General features: G+C 37.1%; 1 protein-coding gene across 1 annotated transcript in view; it reads left to right on the forward strand.

The window, feature by feature from the left end:
• LOC121656538 (semaphorin-6D-like) overlaps positions 1-17,947 on the forward strand; it is a 184,457-nt gene that overhangs the window by 117,289 nt on the left and 49,221 nt on the right. Inside the window, exons 9-18 of the mRNA XM_042011580.1 lie at positions 2,148-2,238; positions 3,117-3,239; positions 4,546-4,634; positions 4,910-4,999; positions 5,119-5,246; positions 6,275-6,406; positions 6,535-6,690; positions 8,000-8,173; positions 8,274-8,414; positions 11,435-11,512. Of these exons, the coding sequence (XP_041867514.1) occupies positions 2,148-2,238; positions 3,117-3,239; positions 4,546-4,634; positions 4,910-4,999; positions 5,119-5,246; positions 6,275-6,406; positions 6,535-6,690; positions 8,000-8,173; positions 8,274-8,414; positions 11,435-11,512 (1,202 nt within the window). The remainder of the gene's footprint in view (positions 1-2,147; positions 2,239-3,116; positions 3,240-4,545; positions 4,635-4,909; positions 5,000-5,118; positions 5,247-6,274; positions 6,407-6,534; positions 6,691-7,999; positions 8,174-8,273; positions 8,415-11,434; positions 11,513-17,947) is intronic.

The following is a 17,947-nucleotide window of genomic DNA, read 5'->3' on the forward strand; positions in this document are numbered from 1 at the left end:
AAAATATGTGAATGCCACACATTTTTTTTCTTTTTCTTTGTGTTTTAAAGCATTCGGTGTGGGCTCTTTTCCGGCTCAGCTCACATTGATTGTTTCCAGGCTGCTGTGGTGGGAAATAACTACAGGCTGTCTGAAGCTCTTTAAAAAGTATTGAATTATCTGAAAAAGCTAACAGTAGTCCTAATAATTCTTTAATTTGATTTATTCTCTGCCACTTTATAGGCTTCAGGCCTAATCTGACTCTGAGACAATATCCTGAGGGTTGAAAAATAATGCATGTTATTAAACATTAATCCCAGGGAATGAAACTAATACATTCATTTTCTTCACCAGACCAATAATCTTACCCAACTACTTAGTAATTTCATACCTAATTTCACATGCGCAGAATATTCATGCAGGATGCTTTTTTATTTCTGTTTTTAATCATTGAGTTAATTATTTCTTTTTCCACATTGTTGATATACAGTATTTGCTATATGATACTTGTTTGGCTTTGATAGAATATACAGTATATAACATTTGCCCTCAATGAATTGAAATTCTTTTTTTATTATGATTATATTGTTTTAGGATACAAATGCAAGAAATACTAGACTAAATCATGGAAATCATGAAATGTGCAGCACGAAGCTAAAAATCTCAGGTGCTGCTTTAGGGCTTTACTGATTTTTTTTTTTTTTTAAATCTGCTGGTGACACTGAAAGTTTGATTGACAGCCGATGACCCCATTTAGCAGAAAGTTCTTGTGTTTAGAAGCGTTCACGCTGGGAAAAACAACACGTTTACCTAAAGATGATATTTTCTTTTATTTTGGAAGAATTTAGATCTATAGGGAAATGTGCAGCACTTGGAGAGACAGTGACACCTTGTAAAGGCAGACGTGACACCACTTTTCAAAGTGAAAGAAACGTTTTACATTCTGTTGGTACAATTTATTTATTTTTGTATTTTTATATATACAGTGTCTAAATATAACGTTTGTCATCTCAGAGCATGTTTTGTTAAGGCACATAGCCATTACAGATGAGATCTTTGATTCTGTAAAGAGAGCATTCTGATAAGAGAAGGTTTATGGAGCTGAAGATGCTTTACTGTACTTTTTCTGCTTGTTATTTATTGAGGCCATGCTGACGTAAACTATTCATAAACTATTTATCAGGCAGCTGCTCGCTGCTGTGATTCTTCATCATAATTGTTGAAACTTTAAGTGGTGCTGAAAGCAGGCAGCATATTATAAACACAATGTTTGACTTGCCTGGTCCTGCTGTGGGTTTTTTTAATTCATCAACTTCCTTGTACTGGCAGACGGCCAAACTTATAAAAACTAAGGTTGACTGTTGCATATAACTGCTGAGCTGACAATAGTAGAGATAAATAACAAGGACAAATCATGTCATCAAATCAGGATAACTGTACAATTCCATTGTGAGATGATAGAAAATAAAACTACATGAAAATGTGTTGTGGATTGGGGCAAGAGAACCTATTTCATGAGGCAGGCATAATGGATGAGGGCAAATGAGATGGATTCAGATTTAAGAATTGCAAGTTAGGCTGGCAGAAAGGTCACCTCTTCACTGCTTGCAGCTGGAAACAGATTTAGCTCCCAGAGGGAGAAAATAGACAGGTGTATTTTTGAGGCTTTCCAGGAGGCTAAACTCCCCGTTAGCGATTCAGCTAACGCACTCAGAACACAGGGCTATCGACAAAGCTGCCAGGTTGACAGTGAAATATTATCAGAGCACTATCAGCTCAGCAACAACATTATCAGCAGAGTAATTAACTGAGATACCCAAATAAAACTGTCAACACGTTACCAGAGTACCTTAGCATGTCACTAGCAACATTTTAGGCTAGCTGCTCCTTTATTGGTTTGAAGCAATTCCTGAAGAAAGCTTGTGTTCTCCAGTATTTGCTATATTTAAAGCTGAATTGTTGAATAGGTTAGCTTACTAGATACTTTTTTTGTTTGTGCTGATACAGACCAAACTGTGACCCTTTATCTTTTTTATAAAAAAAAGTAGTTCAGTAACAGTTTTATCAAGTGAGTCCTTCACGCTAACACTGATGGCTCTGCTTACATGCTGCTCATATTCCAACTTTATTTTGTAATAGTTGTTGTTTGTGATCTTGTTGCTTCTCAGATGACTTCCTTGGAGCAGGTTGGGGAGGAAGTGGTCGGTCAGGCCCGCTGTCCTTTTGAGTCTGGACAGTCCAATGTTGGACTGTTTGCTGGTGAGGTTTCTTCAACTCTGGGAACAAGCTTGTGAAATTATTATTCAAGAGTAGGGCTGGGCGATTAATCGATAAAATCGATAAATCGACTTTTTCATTTCTGGAGATTAATTTTTTTGAAAATCGGGATTTTTTTCCATAGTTAGTTAGCAGCAGACTTAGCCCTCCCTCCACACCAGAACGGTGTTTGTCTGACAGATTTTCAGTAAAGTGACCCTTCACTCACGCCTGGGATTTAGCTGTACGTATAACTGCAGTGCGAAATGCTGCAAACCCTTGTTAAGAGACAACCTTCATCAGGGGAATTATTCCTGCAGTGGATCCTGTATGATAAGGATCCAGATGGAAAGACATCACGGCTGCATTGTGTCGCATATTTCAATGTAAGATATGAAGTCAATTTTATGGTGGAAGAGCTATGACATTATATGCTTTATTTTTGCTAGCATTCATCTATATAAACAAATGAATGTTTTTAATAAGTTTATTTATGTTTTGTAAAAGAAAAGGAAAAAAAATCGATTAAAATCGGAAATCGGATTTGGTTATAAAAAAATCGGAGATTTTATTTTTAGGCCATATCGCCCAGCCCTATTCAAGAGTAATGTTTAATGTTCTCATGTAACTTATTTGTACATGCAGAAAATTTGCAGCTCACAATAACTACATGAAAAATAAAGCATCTATATAATGAGAAAAACCAAAGGCCAGTAGAGTAAACGTAATGTATCTTTTGTTAAAACCTGAGAGGTATTTTCCTTTTCCGGGTCTATTAATAGGTTTAAACAAACCAAATTATTATTTCCTTTTATGTTTTTGAATAATTCTTTATATTCTGTATTCCTAAAGACTTACAGCAACATGGGTTTGTTTTACAGGAGGGGATTTCTACTCTGCCACCATGACAGACTTTCTAGCCAGCGACGCTGTCATCTACAGAAGCCTGGGAGATGGCCGACCCGTCCTCAGGACTGTAAAATATGACTCCAAGTGGCTCAGAGGTATGTCACAGAGATATGAGTTTGATGACAGAGGCATGACTGGAAATACATTTAGTTCTGGTAACATGGGGTTTCTTTCTGGCATGTGTGTATATTTTAAAGCTTTATCACATTATACAGACAATGCAGTTTTTGATCAGAAAACAATGCATTTAAATCACAGTTATTAAATATCAAAATGCTTAAATTTAGGTAGAATTTAGTGCTTTCAGCCCAATATATTGCAGGCATTCATAGTATTGTGCAGTATTCTTTGAATTTAGTTATAACCTGAACAATTGTATCCAGGCATCAGCAGATGCTTTGTATCTTCCCTGGTGGTGGATTCACAGACCTTCACTGCAGACACCATGATGTAAACTTGCTGAAACTAAAGCTGAGCATGTAGTTTTTCTAGCATGTAGTTATTTGATTTAAACTTGAATGTGCTGAAACACTGGGTTTTAAGAAGAGAAAAAGGTATAACAGTCCAAATACCCTGTACTGTTTTTTTTCCTTGTCAGACATCAGAAGCAACAGGTTAAGTTTTTAGGTCAAAAAAGACAATAGAGAAATTCTGCCTCTAATTTTTTAAAAAAACAAAGCTAAATCAATTGTGTTTTGATTCGCTTTTAAATCAACAGGTAATTAAACATTGACAAAAAAGTCACGGTTTTTGCATCAGACATGGCCACGTCCACTTGGTCTTATTTAAAATGTGTGCATTTTTGGTCATTTGTAAAAAAAAAAAAAGAGAGAAAATAGACAGTAAAGAACATACACTTTTTTTGTTTAGTTTTGTTTTGTTTCTTTTTCTTTTCTGGGTCAAATTCTTCCTCTGTGCATAGTGTACTTTCACTATAAAAATATTCTCAGTCATATTAAAGTTAACATCATTCAAAACAATGTCTGTGGAAAATATGTAATAAGGAAGCTTTAAAAAAAACTAACTAAAATCATTGTTGCATCCCTTGTGTGAGCATCTAAAGGCTTGCGAGGGCTGAAAGACCGCTTTCAAGAGGCGGTCACATTGTGACTTCCATTATGTCCCCAAAAGTCAGTTCTGTAAAACACACCATGGTTTATTGAAACTTGCCACTCATATAAAGCCTGTAAAACATTTTCTTTGTGGGCTTCAGAAAGGTACTATAGTCAATGCAAAAAGTCAGTAATAGAAGAGGAAAGGCAAGTGAAGCTGGCTTTTGTCACCTGATAGCTGCAGGGAAATGTAAAACAGTACAGACTGAAGGTGAAATGCTGGAGTGGAGGGAGAGTTTTACCTTGAAAACTGTGAAAACGTGTGATTTTTATCCCTTTCTTTCCACAGAGCCTCACTTCCTTCATGCCATTGACTATGGTAACTACGTTTACTTTTTCCTGAGTGAGATTGCAGTTGAATACACCGCCCTGGGCAAGGTAAATGACTGTGAACATTTTATTTCAACAGTGGGGAAGTTACTGAAACTTTGTAAAGATTGCAACCCCCCCCCCCCCCTTTTTTTTTTATAAGCATAGTTTGACTGATCAATGAAGATCGCTTTTCCAGAGGTTTCTGTTACAATTGATTGGCAGCTAAATCAATATTCCTTATGTGAGAAAGTTTTTACAGGGTAGCAAGGGCTCTGGAAGTGGATTAAATATAATTTCACACTCATTTCAAACTAGAAAATCCCCCATTCATGTGTCACCAGGTGGTCTTTTCTCGGGTTGCCCGGGTTTGTAAAAATGATAACGGGGGATCTCCCAGAGTTCTGGATAGATACTGGACTTCCTTCCTAAAGGTGATGTTTATTAAGTGTAATTCAAAAAGGAAATGGACTTAGCTTATACCAAACAACACCATTAACTAACTGGTTTCTTATATATATGTGTGTGTGTGTGTGTGTGTGTGTGTGTTCAGGCCCGGTTGAACTGTTCAGTTCCTGGCGATTCCTTTTTCTACTTTGACGTTCTTCAGTCGCTCACTAATGTGCTACAGATCAACCAGAGACCTGCAGTTGTTGGAGTTTTTACCACTCAGGCCAACAGGTAACCAGCTGGGGAGTGTGGGGAGAGACAAGTTAATATAGATTTTTATTTATTTATTTATTTTAATGCAAGTGTGCAAGTGAACTGACTGGTAGAAATTACTTGGAACTGGAGGTCAGTGCTACTTGCAGTTTTATATATATATATATATATATATATATATATATATATATATATATATATATATATATATATATTGCTGTACATGAAAAAAACATGAAGTTGCTGGCATGGTTGAACATTTAGACAGTGCTATGTTTTGGACAGAGAAGGCAGGGACTTTTATAAAAAATGGAAGACAGACTTTAGAAAAGAGACATTTTTTATCATTGTGAGGTTACTTAAGGAAACAACTGCATCATTTAAAGAGTGAGGATGGCGTGTCCAACTTAACTCTCAAACTCGATGTGATTCGAGGTGATAATATGTGAAAGAGGGTCTACTGGTTGTAGACTTTCTATTAAACTTAGTTTTCTCGGTTGTCTTTGTTTTTCTGCTATTTTTTACTTCATTTTTTTTGTCTGTGTCCTGTTTTTCCTTCTTACTCTAAAATACTTATAGTACTGCAGGAGGCTGACCTCATTAGTTTCTGCTCAGTGTGTTGAATTCATCCGGTGATGACAGTGCATAAGTAAAGGGGTTTGTCCTTCCACCATAAGTCTCTCCTGTGCTGTTTATATTTGCTTCCTCAGTCTGGATTATATAAGGGCTGAATTTTTTATATGGATTCTGCTGTGAGTCAGAAACTCAGCAGTGAGCTCGGCAGCCGTTACGAACTGGGGCGGTTGGCTACTTGAGATCTTTTAATGATCATGACAGAATCCATCTCACCAGGTTTCAAGCTATTTCTGACCAACACACAGTAGATTTTAGTGGTCAGCTTTCTATACCAGCACCTTGTAGGCATAACGTCAGACAATAAACTTCTTTTTTTTTTTTTTATGAAAATGTTCCAGCTCAACCAGTTCAGATTTAGGTCAAGGTTTTTAAATGTATTATTTATTTGATTTTTTTTTTTTTAATCCCAGTATCCCAGGCTCAGCAGTTTGCGCCTTCTACATGGATGACATAGAGAAAGTCTTCAACGGAAAGTTCAAGGAGCAGAGGACCAGTGACTCATCCTGGACTCCAGTATCAGACGAGCAGGTTCCCAGGCCGAGGTAATGACTTTATCTGTATCAATCCAGGATTACATAAACTGAGCTAAATAAAACTGTTTGTGTATATTTTGAAGTTGAGAATTTCATCCATCTTTATTATTCTTGTTTTTTCTTCCCTTTAAAACCAGGCCTGGTACGTGTGCAGGCGATGGTCCAGCTTCCGACTACAAATCGTCGGTTCAGTTCCCAGATGAGATGCTGACCTTCATCAAGTCATACCCTTTGATGGATGAAGCAATTCCCTCCGTCAACGACCGGCCCTGCTTCACCCGGACGTCCAGCAGGTAATAGACTGCACATTCTTGTGCAAACTTACTTGGTGGTAAAATACATTTTAGAAAGATTCAAATGACCAAATTAACTTAAAATGTACAAGAAAGAAGGTGATTGATGAGACTTTACAATAGAACTGGTTCAGAGCAAAGAATCAACCACGTTCAAACCTTTAGACAGATGTTTTATTTCTTTCTGCTCTGCTGTGATGTGACAGTTCACAAATATTATATATGTATTTTAGATTATTTAAGTAATTTACAGACAAAGGCAAAAAAAAAAAAATTCCTGTTTTTTGCATCAGTATAATTATTAGAACTTAAAATACATATTGGTTGCTACCATAAAGGTTAGCATATCTTAAAACAAAGGACTTTCTTAAAACTAACACATAGCCAGAGAGAGGAGCAGCAAATTAGCAGGTTTAACCTTAAATTGGCATCTAACTGTAATGTCCCTGACCTTTACAAAATTACTATTTTACAAATATAAATTTATCAGAAATTCTTGTCAAATTTCACTTTAAGGTGCAGTTGCTATAATTCCCCCAATCTGCAGCAAATAGCAACATGCCAAGTTTCAGCTTCATTTCGTAGAGATAACATTGAAACTCAATGCTCCTATAAGCCTGAGACAATAAAAAGAGAAACCTGAAAGGTCAAAAGGAAATTGGAGAAGGTGAAGTGTACCCAAAGTTTGGAAATTACAACAGCTTTAAGAGGCAGCGAATCCACCATCCTGACCTCCAGGATAATCATCAGTATCAGCTATGATTAGTCGCTCACAGAAAGTTCTCACTACTGTTCAGCTCTGAAAATCTGACCTTTTTAATCTTTGTATACAGATTTAAAATGAATTTCTGATGGATTCTAATTACCACTCTGAAATGGGAATGAGCTTCTTAATTCCATGTTGGAATTAGCCTGTGTGTTGGCAAGGTCCGAGCTGACCCAGTTAATGATGATGCTGATGTCCAGAGGGTTGCACTGATCTGCTCAACCTGTTATATAACCTTAGTGTGAGGCAGTCAGGGAAAAATTGAGATTTGTACTGGTAGGGAAAGTACTGGTGTGGGCAAAGCCGAAGGTAAACAATTAACTATTTAAAATGAGAACAAACTAAAAACATATAAGTACAGATACCTATGAAGAACAGTTTTCCTAAAAGAAGTGGAAGTTAATCCTCAAATCAACATTAACCCCTTTTAGTTCATGTCAGTGATAGTGTTTCTTCTTATTGTAGGTTTCTTTGAGATTGGTTTCAGATCAAACATTTCTGTAATATTTCTAAGCAAGTACTTAATTTTGCCCTTCCTTTCAGGTCCAAGTTGACCCAGATAGTGGTGGACGTTTCGGCAGGTCCCTATAAGGACAGAACAGTGATGTTCCTGGGCTCAGACGATGGCAGAGTCCTGAAGGTTTTGGCCAGCACGCATCCAAATGACAGCTTCGGATCCAAACTTCTGGAGGACATTGATGTCTACAACCCTTCTAAGTACTGCTTTTCTCTGTTCTGACCTGCTGACTTAAACTGCTAAAATATTTACCCTCACTTATGCAATAATAATGTGTGTTCTGCATGGCTGTGTGTCCAGGTGCAACGTTCAGGGTCAGGAGGACAGGAGGGTTCTGGGATTGGAGCTGGATAAGGACCACCATGCCTTGTTTGTCGCCTTCACCAGCTGTGTTATCAGAGTACCTCTCAGCCGCTGCACCCAACATGGAGCCTGTAAAAAGTGAGCAAAATAGCTCTTCAAGTCACAATTTTTTGTACCAACTCTTACTTTCAGACTACACTTGGAATTATTAAAACAATTCCAGCAGAAGAAGGAGCTTTCTTAATTTAAGAAAACAATATAATTTTGTTAACTCTGGAAATCATCCAGAAATTTAATATGGCGAAAATCTCTTTAAACATTAAAATATGGAGCTTAATTTGGCAACATATTCAATATTGTAGAAGCTCGTGTTCACCCGAGGTAACGGGGGTCTGAATGGTAAAATATGAACAAAAAAGAAACTTATTTATAGACGTCATTAGACTGAAAAGAACAGAGCACACGGCCCAAATTAGAGCACATTCATCTCTACAGAGAAATACACGTGCACACACACACATCAGCGTTAATCAGGCTCATTTTAATTACTGAGTGGGATGAATGAATGCCAGCCAGTCTGGTGTAGCAACAGCTGCAGTGGCACAGAAAGGCTTCCACCAGCTGTATCTCCATCATACAAACACATTAACAAAGATGCCAGACGGAATAAACTCTTTATTTTTGCTGCTTTTTTATCACCTGGCAGAGTGTAGGCTTGAAAAATTAGGTTTGAGATATGATATGACTGACTTCTGTAAGAGTTGAGAAAAGAACATTTGCATTGAAATATTGGGTCAATCATGAAAACCATATATTTTTCCTGTACAGAGTAAAACTAACTTATACAGGGTTAATTTTCAACATAAATATTGTCTTGGTGGTTCTAGTTTAGGCGTTAGGTTGTATTTTGTTGCACCTCATATTGTAGAAAAGATGATCTACTCCTAACCTTACTCTCAGCAACCCACTACGCTCACTGTTTTGCTTGTTGAACCTAGATGTAAGCATCAGAACTTTAAACCAAAGCAGACTTAAGCTTTACTACTACAAACCTGAGATGTGTGGACACCTACACTTAAGACATAACAGCATAATAAACACGTGCAAAAAGCTATATTTACACCACCCATAGCCAATTATTACAAAGAGAAATGTTTGCAGTGGGCTCAGAAATATAAGAAGACTATTTTTTTTTTAAGTTTTATTCATTGATGAGTGCTATTAATGCTGGATGGTCCAGATGGATGGAGTTCTGGATGGGTGGTGGATGGCCACCATGTGCCATTAAGACTGTGACATCAACAATGGATGTGGTGATGGAGTGATGGTTTGGGCTTGAATAATGGGGAATGAGATGGTAGGCCCATTTAGGGTGCATGATGGTATCAAAATGAACTTTGCAAAATACATCCTGTTTCTAGCTGACCATTTCCCTGCATGGTATAAAAGCAAGAACCATGCCTTCTGCAGTGAAATCATTTTCATGAAATACAATGCATCATCCCACATAGTAAAAAAAAAAAAAAAAAAAAAAAAACAACAATAAAACTTTAAATCCAACAAAACAAAATCACAATAAAATTAAATCAAATTAGAAGTTTGGACTAGAATTTAACAGTCCTAAGAGTCTTTAGCTCTAGCCATTGTGAAACTGTTCTCAGTGGAAGCCACTGCCAATATGTCCGCCTTAAACAACTGATGACAGAAGGTGGAGCTTCTCTGTTAGCATTAAAAGGAAGCTGTTGCACAGACACCAGTGACTTTGCTCTACTTCCACCTCTCTAATTTAACCTGTTCTGGATGTACATATGAAGTAATGCCTTCAGTCTTGATTTTACTGCTTTAAATTAAAGATTTAAATTAAAAAGACACCATTGAAGTTAAATATGCATATACTTTAGCAATGTAGCATCCCGAGACGGGTTGTTCTGGCTTCCTGATGATTTATGTCAAACAACAATGAAGGGCTACACATTTTAATTTAATTTAGTTTAATTTTAATTTAGTACTATTAAAACAACAGCATCTTGAGTCTTGCACTTGTATAACAAAAGCCCAATGTTTTCTAATAAGCTGTACAAGTTAAATTTATTGTGCATTGAAAATATGCTTTTAAAGAACCCTTTGTTTTGACGTTGGAAGACAGTATGACCAGAAAATGTAAAACAGAAAATATGTCTTGGAGTTGGGGCTAAAGAATAAACTCAGTCTAGTATTCTCCCTGATACCAGATCCAGTATGTTAAACTAACAAACATACACTCATTTCTAAAGATATATTAACTTGCATTTATCGCCTTTTTAATGCAATGGAATGCATGAGCTGGCCTCAGAGTGAACTGTGTTTGGCTTGTGGATCGTGTGTGTGTGTATGCACTTGTATGGCTCAACATGATGAGCAGAGTGTGAATAAAACTGGACTGGTAATGGTTGACAGAGTCAGCTTTTGTTTGAGGATTATCTGCACACTTAGATGAAGTCTGTGACAAGATGAAGTGTGTTTTTGTGTGTAATGCTGTCGGGAACGATGACCTTTTGTGTTTTTTCTCATCTAAAATGACTTCCTGTCTTTTTTATGTGTGTTAGACAAAAAGAGTGATTGGCTTTGTGTGACAGCTCAGTGTGAAAACAGGAAAGTCTGAGTGTTTAGGTGTCACAGTTTCAATGTCCACTTAATCTTAAATATGACATCCTTGTGTATAAACATGTCTTAGAATGATTTAAATAGTTTAAAGGTTCATGATAATGTTTAACTAAAGTAAGATCGCTTTAAATATTCCTGTTAAATCTATAAAACCCTATTTTTAGAAACTGAATTTAAGCTTTTTGAGTCTTTAGCATACCCCTGAGTCACAGAGGCAACCATTGGTCTATCTACAACAAAGCATCAAGGTGTTGACTTCTCATTTTAAAGCACCTGCATAAAGATTTACAGTTCACACTGGTTATACTTCTCCACTTTATCTAGATGGGACAAATAGATGAAAACAAACAAAAAATAGAAGCAAATGAAGCAAAGAGAACAGTATTGGTGTCAAACAGAATGAACTAGTTTTATTTGAGTCAGCCTTTGTTTGAGGATTATCCACACCAGACAAATGGAGATCCAAATAACAATAAGTGACCCTCATCTTCCCTCTTTTCTCTTGGTCTTCCCAGAGCCTGCCTGGCCTCTCGTGACCCATACTGCATCTGGCTCCGCACCGGGAATTGCGCCAACATGGCACCGGGCTTCAAGTATGTGCTGATTCCTTTCTCTTGCTGTGTCACTCTGCCTTTCTGTCTTCTCCTCCTTCCTCTCCTTCCACTCAGCCATCATCAGTCTGACAGCCAATAAAGCTCTGGCGGCTCTGCTCATATATCTGCCACAGCCACTGAAGGGTCGTACATCTGAAAGATAGAAATCCGTGATGCTTTTTGCTCTCGCAGCCAAAGTAAAAGGATGGATGTTGAAGCATAATGGGGACAAATGTTAAAAAGGATGTCAGTCTGAATGTACTGTGTGAACTTTGTTGTTATTATACCTCAACAGTAAAAGTCTGAGTTGTTGAAAGGACAAATTGTTTGTTCTTTAAGTGCATAGCTTCAAGCATTTTTGAAAATGAAGATTTCTATTTAGCTTTAAAAGAAATTTTCTACATATTCAGTTGGGAGCCTCTTCTTGTTTCTGTTCTATCTCAAGCCAAATAAATGTACACAGAAAATCCTCATGCAGGTCATTTCAGAGCCTCTGGAGCCTAAAGTGGAGACAATTCATTCATATTTGCATTGACCAGTATGTCAAATTAAGGTGTTGTCTGGGGGAAAAAAAAGCTGCTTACTGAATGTTGCACCATTCTGGGCTCAAACCATCTCAGACTGTTTGTTTTCATCATCTGTGAGCTTCTGTTATACATCAGCTCTAACTACACATCCACTCGATCCAATAATTTGAAAATATATATGTTGTACCAACTGATTGGTTTACATGGGCATTAATATTTTGGTACAGAATGAATTAGGTCTTTTAAAATGAATGAATGAACGATCAAAGGAACGAACAAATATTTTATTTAAGTGTCATACACTTGCATGTCCAGCCACAAAGGCTTATATGACAACATTTAACATTTTAACATTCAAAACAAGAACATGACCAACATACAAACTCATCTCAATTATACATACACAAAACAAGGATACAGGATACAGAGTCCTTTCTCTAAGTTTTCATGCCTTTCGCCAAAATACATTTCATTTTCAAATATCCAACTCAACATATCCCCATCAGTCATCCAGAACAAATCAGGCTTTTTACCTTGATTTTTCTCAAATGTAACAGTTCTGATATCATGATATAAAGGACAATAGAACAAAAAATGCCATTCATCCTCAGCAACCCTTAAGCTACACAAAACACATAACCTGTCCTCTTCTGGGACACCTTTATAGTTCCCCACTTCCAGCTGCAGAGGCAGAACCCCTGCTCTGAGCTGGGCAGAGACCTCTTTGCTCTTCTTGCATTACATTTAACAAAGGGCTCTGTGGAGAAATCATTTTTTATAGTGAATGTACTCCTTCGTTTAGGCTTATTTAACACCCCTCATTTCCACTGCTCTCTATAAGAATCAGAGTCTGACTGTTATTTTACCTTGTAAATTATTCATAAATAAGTACTGCACATTTGCTAAAAAGAATACTTCCACAACCTTTTTTTTACCAGGGATATTTGTGAGCTTTAACCCAATAAAAGATTTTCCAAGTAAGTCTATCTTCTAGTAAACAGATGAGACGATTCCATAGTCGCTGCCATGAAAACAGCATTGTCAGATATCCTTAGCTGGATTAAGGAATGTATTCTGAGTTAATAAACATGTTTAGTCCTGTCAGAGTTTCTGTGGCATCTTGCGCCACACGGTGTCGTTGCCAGGTCCACCTATTATGAGTGACTTTAGTCTTGTCTCTAAAGAACACCATGGTTTGTTACTAGATCAAGTTTCTTTCATACGATCTGGCAGCTCTGTTCAGAACAGGAAGACTGTGGTAGAAAGAAGAAAAACGTTTTGGGCTGAGGAGAAATCTGTAGCAGATAAAGCTCCTCTGTTTGAAGAATATCAATGTAATTAAGAATTTGGACGAGTTCAAACACTGCTGTTGCAGTGGGGGGTGCAATATCAGCATCAGTTATTAATTTGAGTATTCTCTTTAATATGTAAATGCTTATGAGAATGGGATATCCCATCAGCAACTTATTTAAAATCTGTTGGAATATTGTCTTTTTTAGATTAAGGTCAATAGTCTAGATAGTGCTGTTCAAACTGTCTTTCCCCACCCTGTGGTGATATTTAAGGCAACACAGCAAGGAGAAAGTGTCCTAGTGTGGCCATTCATTAGGTTTTGAGATAAAAATCAGACAAGTTGAAGCTCTGATGGCTTCAGGTTGCAGTCCTCTCAGATGCCGCACCAGGCTCTGAGAAATGGCTTCACAGATGGCCAGCACTCCAACCGTTCATGTGCGACTAGTTCTTGATCACTGATCTGTGCTGCTGATCTGCAGATAACACAGCCACCGTCCCTGCAGTGCCTCTGTGAATGTGACGCTGCAGTTCAGGCACACTGAGAGGTGCTGCAGCAGCTAAACATGCTCGTTGAGCAAAAGTCTATACTATTAAACTTTATATATGTTAGAGATTCCATACTGTATGTACTCTACTACCTTCTACAGTGGTTCTTAACCTTTTCAAGGAATAACCCAGTAGAATAATCAGGTTTCTGGTCTCAGTTCTCCAGTTTGAGAATCTCTGATTTCTAATAGGTGCAGAGATAAAAGCAGGGCAGTGACTCATTATCTCATTCTCAAGATCACCCTGCAGCTCGAAATGTTTACATGTACAGTTGAGGGAATTTTTATTGTATTAAGTCCTACCTAAATACAACTTTTTGTGCATTATTTTTTAAATTAAAAAGGTCAAATATTCTTTTTGAAGTTACTCTGATATAAACAAGTTGATGTTTCCTTTGTCACATAATACTGGAAAGTGAATTTTGGGGATTTTTAGAAGCTCTGAATGCTATATCTGTTTCTTTACTGGATCAGCTAAAGTATTCTGCATGATCAGTAGTTTCAAGTTATGATACAGTAGTAAAACAAAGGTTATTTAACAAAACCAGTTAAAAAATCTATGCAAACTGAAGTGATTTTTAATGTACTGTCCTCTTTTAGCTCTTGCAGTCCTGATTAATAGTCTTTATTGGGTTTCATTTTGAACTCCCTCAGCTCACAGCACGGCCTTAATATTCCCCTCATCTTTGTATCTGTAATCTTAAGATCCAGTGCTTGCTTCTGCCCCTCAGCCTCGTTGAATTGCAAGTCATCATGGCTGTAAGAAAGTGCGCACATTGATTTACTCACGTGGCCTCTTCAAGGGCTCCATGATGTGCTTACTGATTCTGCAACAGCTCTCATGGTGGCTGACGAGCTGGAGTTTATAACTAATGATATTTGCAGATGAGGCAGCTGCTGATGCTTCTCAGCTCTCTGAGGTTTTGAACAAACTGTCTTCCCCCCTTAAGGGGCAAATATTGAAATAATATCACTTCAATCTGCGGGGGAGTGAAGGAATGGCAAAATGAATGGCGCTATGGCCGCAGATCGATTGTCATGAAGTGTTGTGAGCTCAAGCTACCTGACACTCGGAAGTTATTGACTGAAAGGTGGACAAGGGAACTTTTTTTTTTTTTTTTTTTGTGCTATTGGGTGTTGCGAAGTTTGTTTGTGAATGCATGCTCTTAACCTCATCCTGCCTCAGCATTGGCTGAGTGTGAAAAGACACAAGATTTCATCTTCAGGCTTGACCATCATGTTTTGAATGTAGATTAAAATAAAAAAAAAAAAAATTATTGAGAGTCTAAAGAATCACATCAGTCTGTTTCTTTTGTCCCCACATGTTAACTACTAACTATCTACACATGAAATAGAGGGCTTGTAGCAGTTACAGCTGAGTTAGGTATTGCACACCACTGTCTTATAATGTTCTCTGCATTTCTCTTTCTGACCCCCATAGTTTTAGCCCAGACACGATCATTAGATGAGACTATCAAGTGCATCATACACCAATAACACCAAGTTTTAATTATGATATGACGTAGCAAAAAACAAAGTCTTCCTCACTCTGCAATGGACTGCAGTTGCCCATAAACACCTTTAATTTGGCCAACTGCTTTATACACCAATCAAAGTGTAGTTCATGTTACTGAATTGTAAATTTCCCAATGGATTGCTAAAATGTCACATCAACATGGAGGGTTAATATTCTAGATCAAAGCATTCTTGTTCTTAAAACCAGTCAAATCTTAATTCATGTCTGAGTGTCACTATAATAAAAAAGAGTTTTGAAAGTCGGCAAAGAAAGTAACTTTTTTATAGGCTGACATTTTTGTTTTACATAAAAAAAAAAAAAAAAGGTTTTTAAAACAGAAACATTTTATTTAATTTAGATTAAGTCAAATTATTTATCTTATAAAGCACCAAACAGTACATTTATACAAAAATTTGAATCGGCTTATTTTTTTTAAATCAAAACAAATTATTTCAGATACCAAAACAGATTTTTACATAAATAGATTTGTCTGTTTAGAAACTACACATTGAAACTCTAAGAAGTTTTATTGCTTTAAAAAGACTGTAAATGATATCTGAAACAAGAAAATGGACATTTAATCTATAGGTAATCAACATTAACTTCAAAACTGTCAAATTACTGAAAAGTAAATTAGCGATGTATTCAAACTTTTTTCCTCCATGAAACATGCATTAATTTATTTGTGACATCCATCTTTATCTTGTGTTTCCAATTCTAATAAAATAACAACCCGAAATTAACCCGAAATTAAACTGTATATTAATTCAATTAAACTTTTTTTTATTATTCCTTTTCTGACTGGAGTTTGGTAGTTTTGTGTAGTTTTAGTGGTTCTTAAACTTTTTGAGCCATAACATGTGTCCGCACCAACATGTGCCCAAAATCGGCTTCTCTTGCCCAGATGATGCAAAATTTAGGCAGCATGAGTAATAACCTTATTGTTTGTCTTAATTCATTAACAAATGAACATACAAATTTCACAGATTATTCTCTCTGCATTAATGAATTAATTTTGACAGCCCTAATGTAAATCCCACATTGATGTAATCAATGTAAGCTACACATATATATAGTTTTTTTTTATATGATGATGATTTGGCGACACCCCTAAAATTATCTTGGGACCGGCATTTGTGAAACACTGGTCTAGTGCTATAAGGTTTTTCTAAAAAAAACTTAGGTAAGAGAAGATTTTATTCCCTTTATTCCCACTCTAAAACTTCCAAGTGCTTGTCATCTTGCCACGCAGTATTGATTGAACTAAGCTCTCCATTACTCTTACTAATTATTGCTTCTCCTAAGTACCTGCCATGAAAAATGATTATTCTGTAACTTTGGTCACACTTGAATAGAGGTGTAAAATAATGGAAGAAAAAGAAGCTGCTGGGTTGTCTGTGTGTAAGTTTGACCAAAGCATTACTCAGGCATCTCATCAAGACCTCAGGAAATTTGTCTAAATAAATCCATATTAATTACTAATCCAATTCTCTAAGCCCCTCTCTCTTCAAAGTGTATTAATACACACATATCCTCAGGATCTCTCTGTCTAGACAGCATTTACACTCCTAACTGGCACTTCTTATCTAACAGGCCTGGCTGTCCAGCCCCAAAGATAATGTGATAGGGTCAGCTTGACTTCTCAAAAGCGATGAGCTTTTATCTTCAGCACGCCATTATACAGCCTTTTAGTGGAGCTTTTTTTCTGATATTGTGCACACAAGCAAAACACAAATATCTTTTAAAGATGCGTGAAAGGCTCCTAGTGAATCTACCCTTTTGAATAAAGCATAAATTTGAAGGTTTCTAAATTCAGCCACTCAATCGTCTTGCAGACATCATATCAGATCCATATCAGTAGCCGTCTAGATTTTAAGCTCTTGTTTTATAAATCAGATCTGTGTCATTGCTCCAACACTTCCATCAAATGTGAACTAAATCAATGTCAAACACAAATATTCCTGCAGGCATACATAATCCCTGTATTGATCTCCATTCAGACTGAATGTGCACGCGTCTCGGCTGACAGCTCTTTGTATTTGCCCGTCTCCTCTTGATCTGTCTCCTCACATCGATCCATGTGAATCCCTGCTAGGGGGGGGGGGGGGTGGTGTAAGGGGTGGGGTTGCATCTTTTGTTCTTTTCTTCGTTTTTGTTTTGTTTTTAGACAGATCGACTTTTCATAGACATTTGGTCAGAGGAGGAGGTGAGCTGTCTGTTCAAGGTTAGAGTCATTACTGCTGAACCATAAGCTCTTCTTTTCATCATTTCTTCACCCAAAGACTCTAAGCAGATAACTTCAGACAGGAGAAACTCCTGTGGAGAAAAAAGTTAGCAGTTCCTTCTGGTTCACTCACAGCATTTTGCAGGAACAGTCAGACAGAAGCTTCAGAGCTGCGACAAGATGCTAATCATTTCCAGCCTGTTCTGAAACCAGGCTGAATCTTCAAAAACTCAACCTTTAGACATTTTTTGAAGCAAAGAACAGTCAGTGAAGAGGTTGCCTTGTACTGTGACTTCAATTGATGCAGCTTTCTTGTGCAGCATTTCTGTT

Source organism: Melanotaenia boesemani, chromosome 17 (genome assembly GCF_017639745.1).
Source record: "Melanotaenia boesemani isolate fMelBoe1 chromosome 17, fMelBoe1.pri, whole genome shotgun sequence".
In the NCBI taxonomy this organism is placed as follows: domain Eukaryota; kingdom Metazoa; phylum Chordata; class Actinopteri; order Atheriniformes; family Melanotaeniidae; genus Melanotaenia; species Melanotaenia boesemani.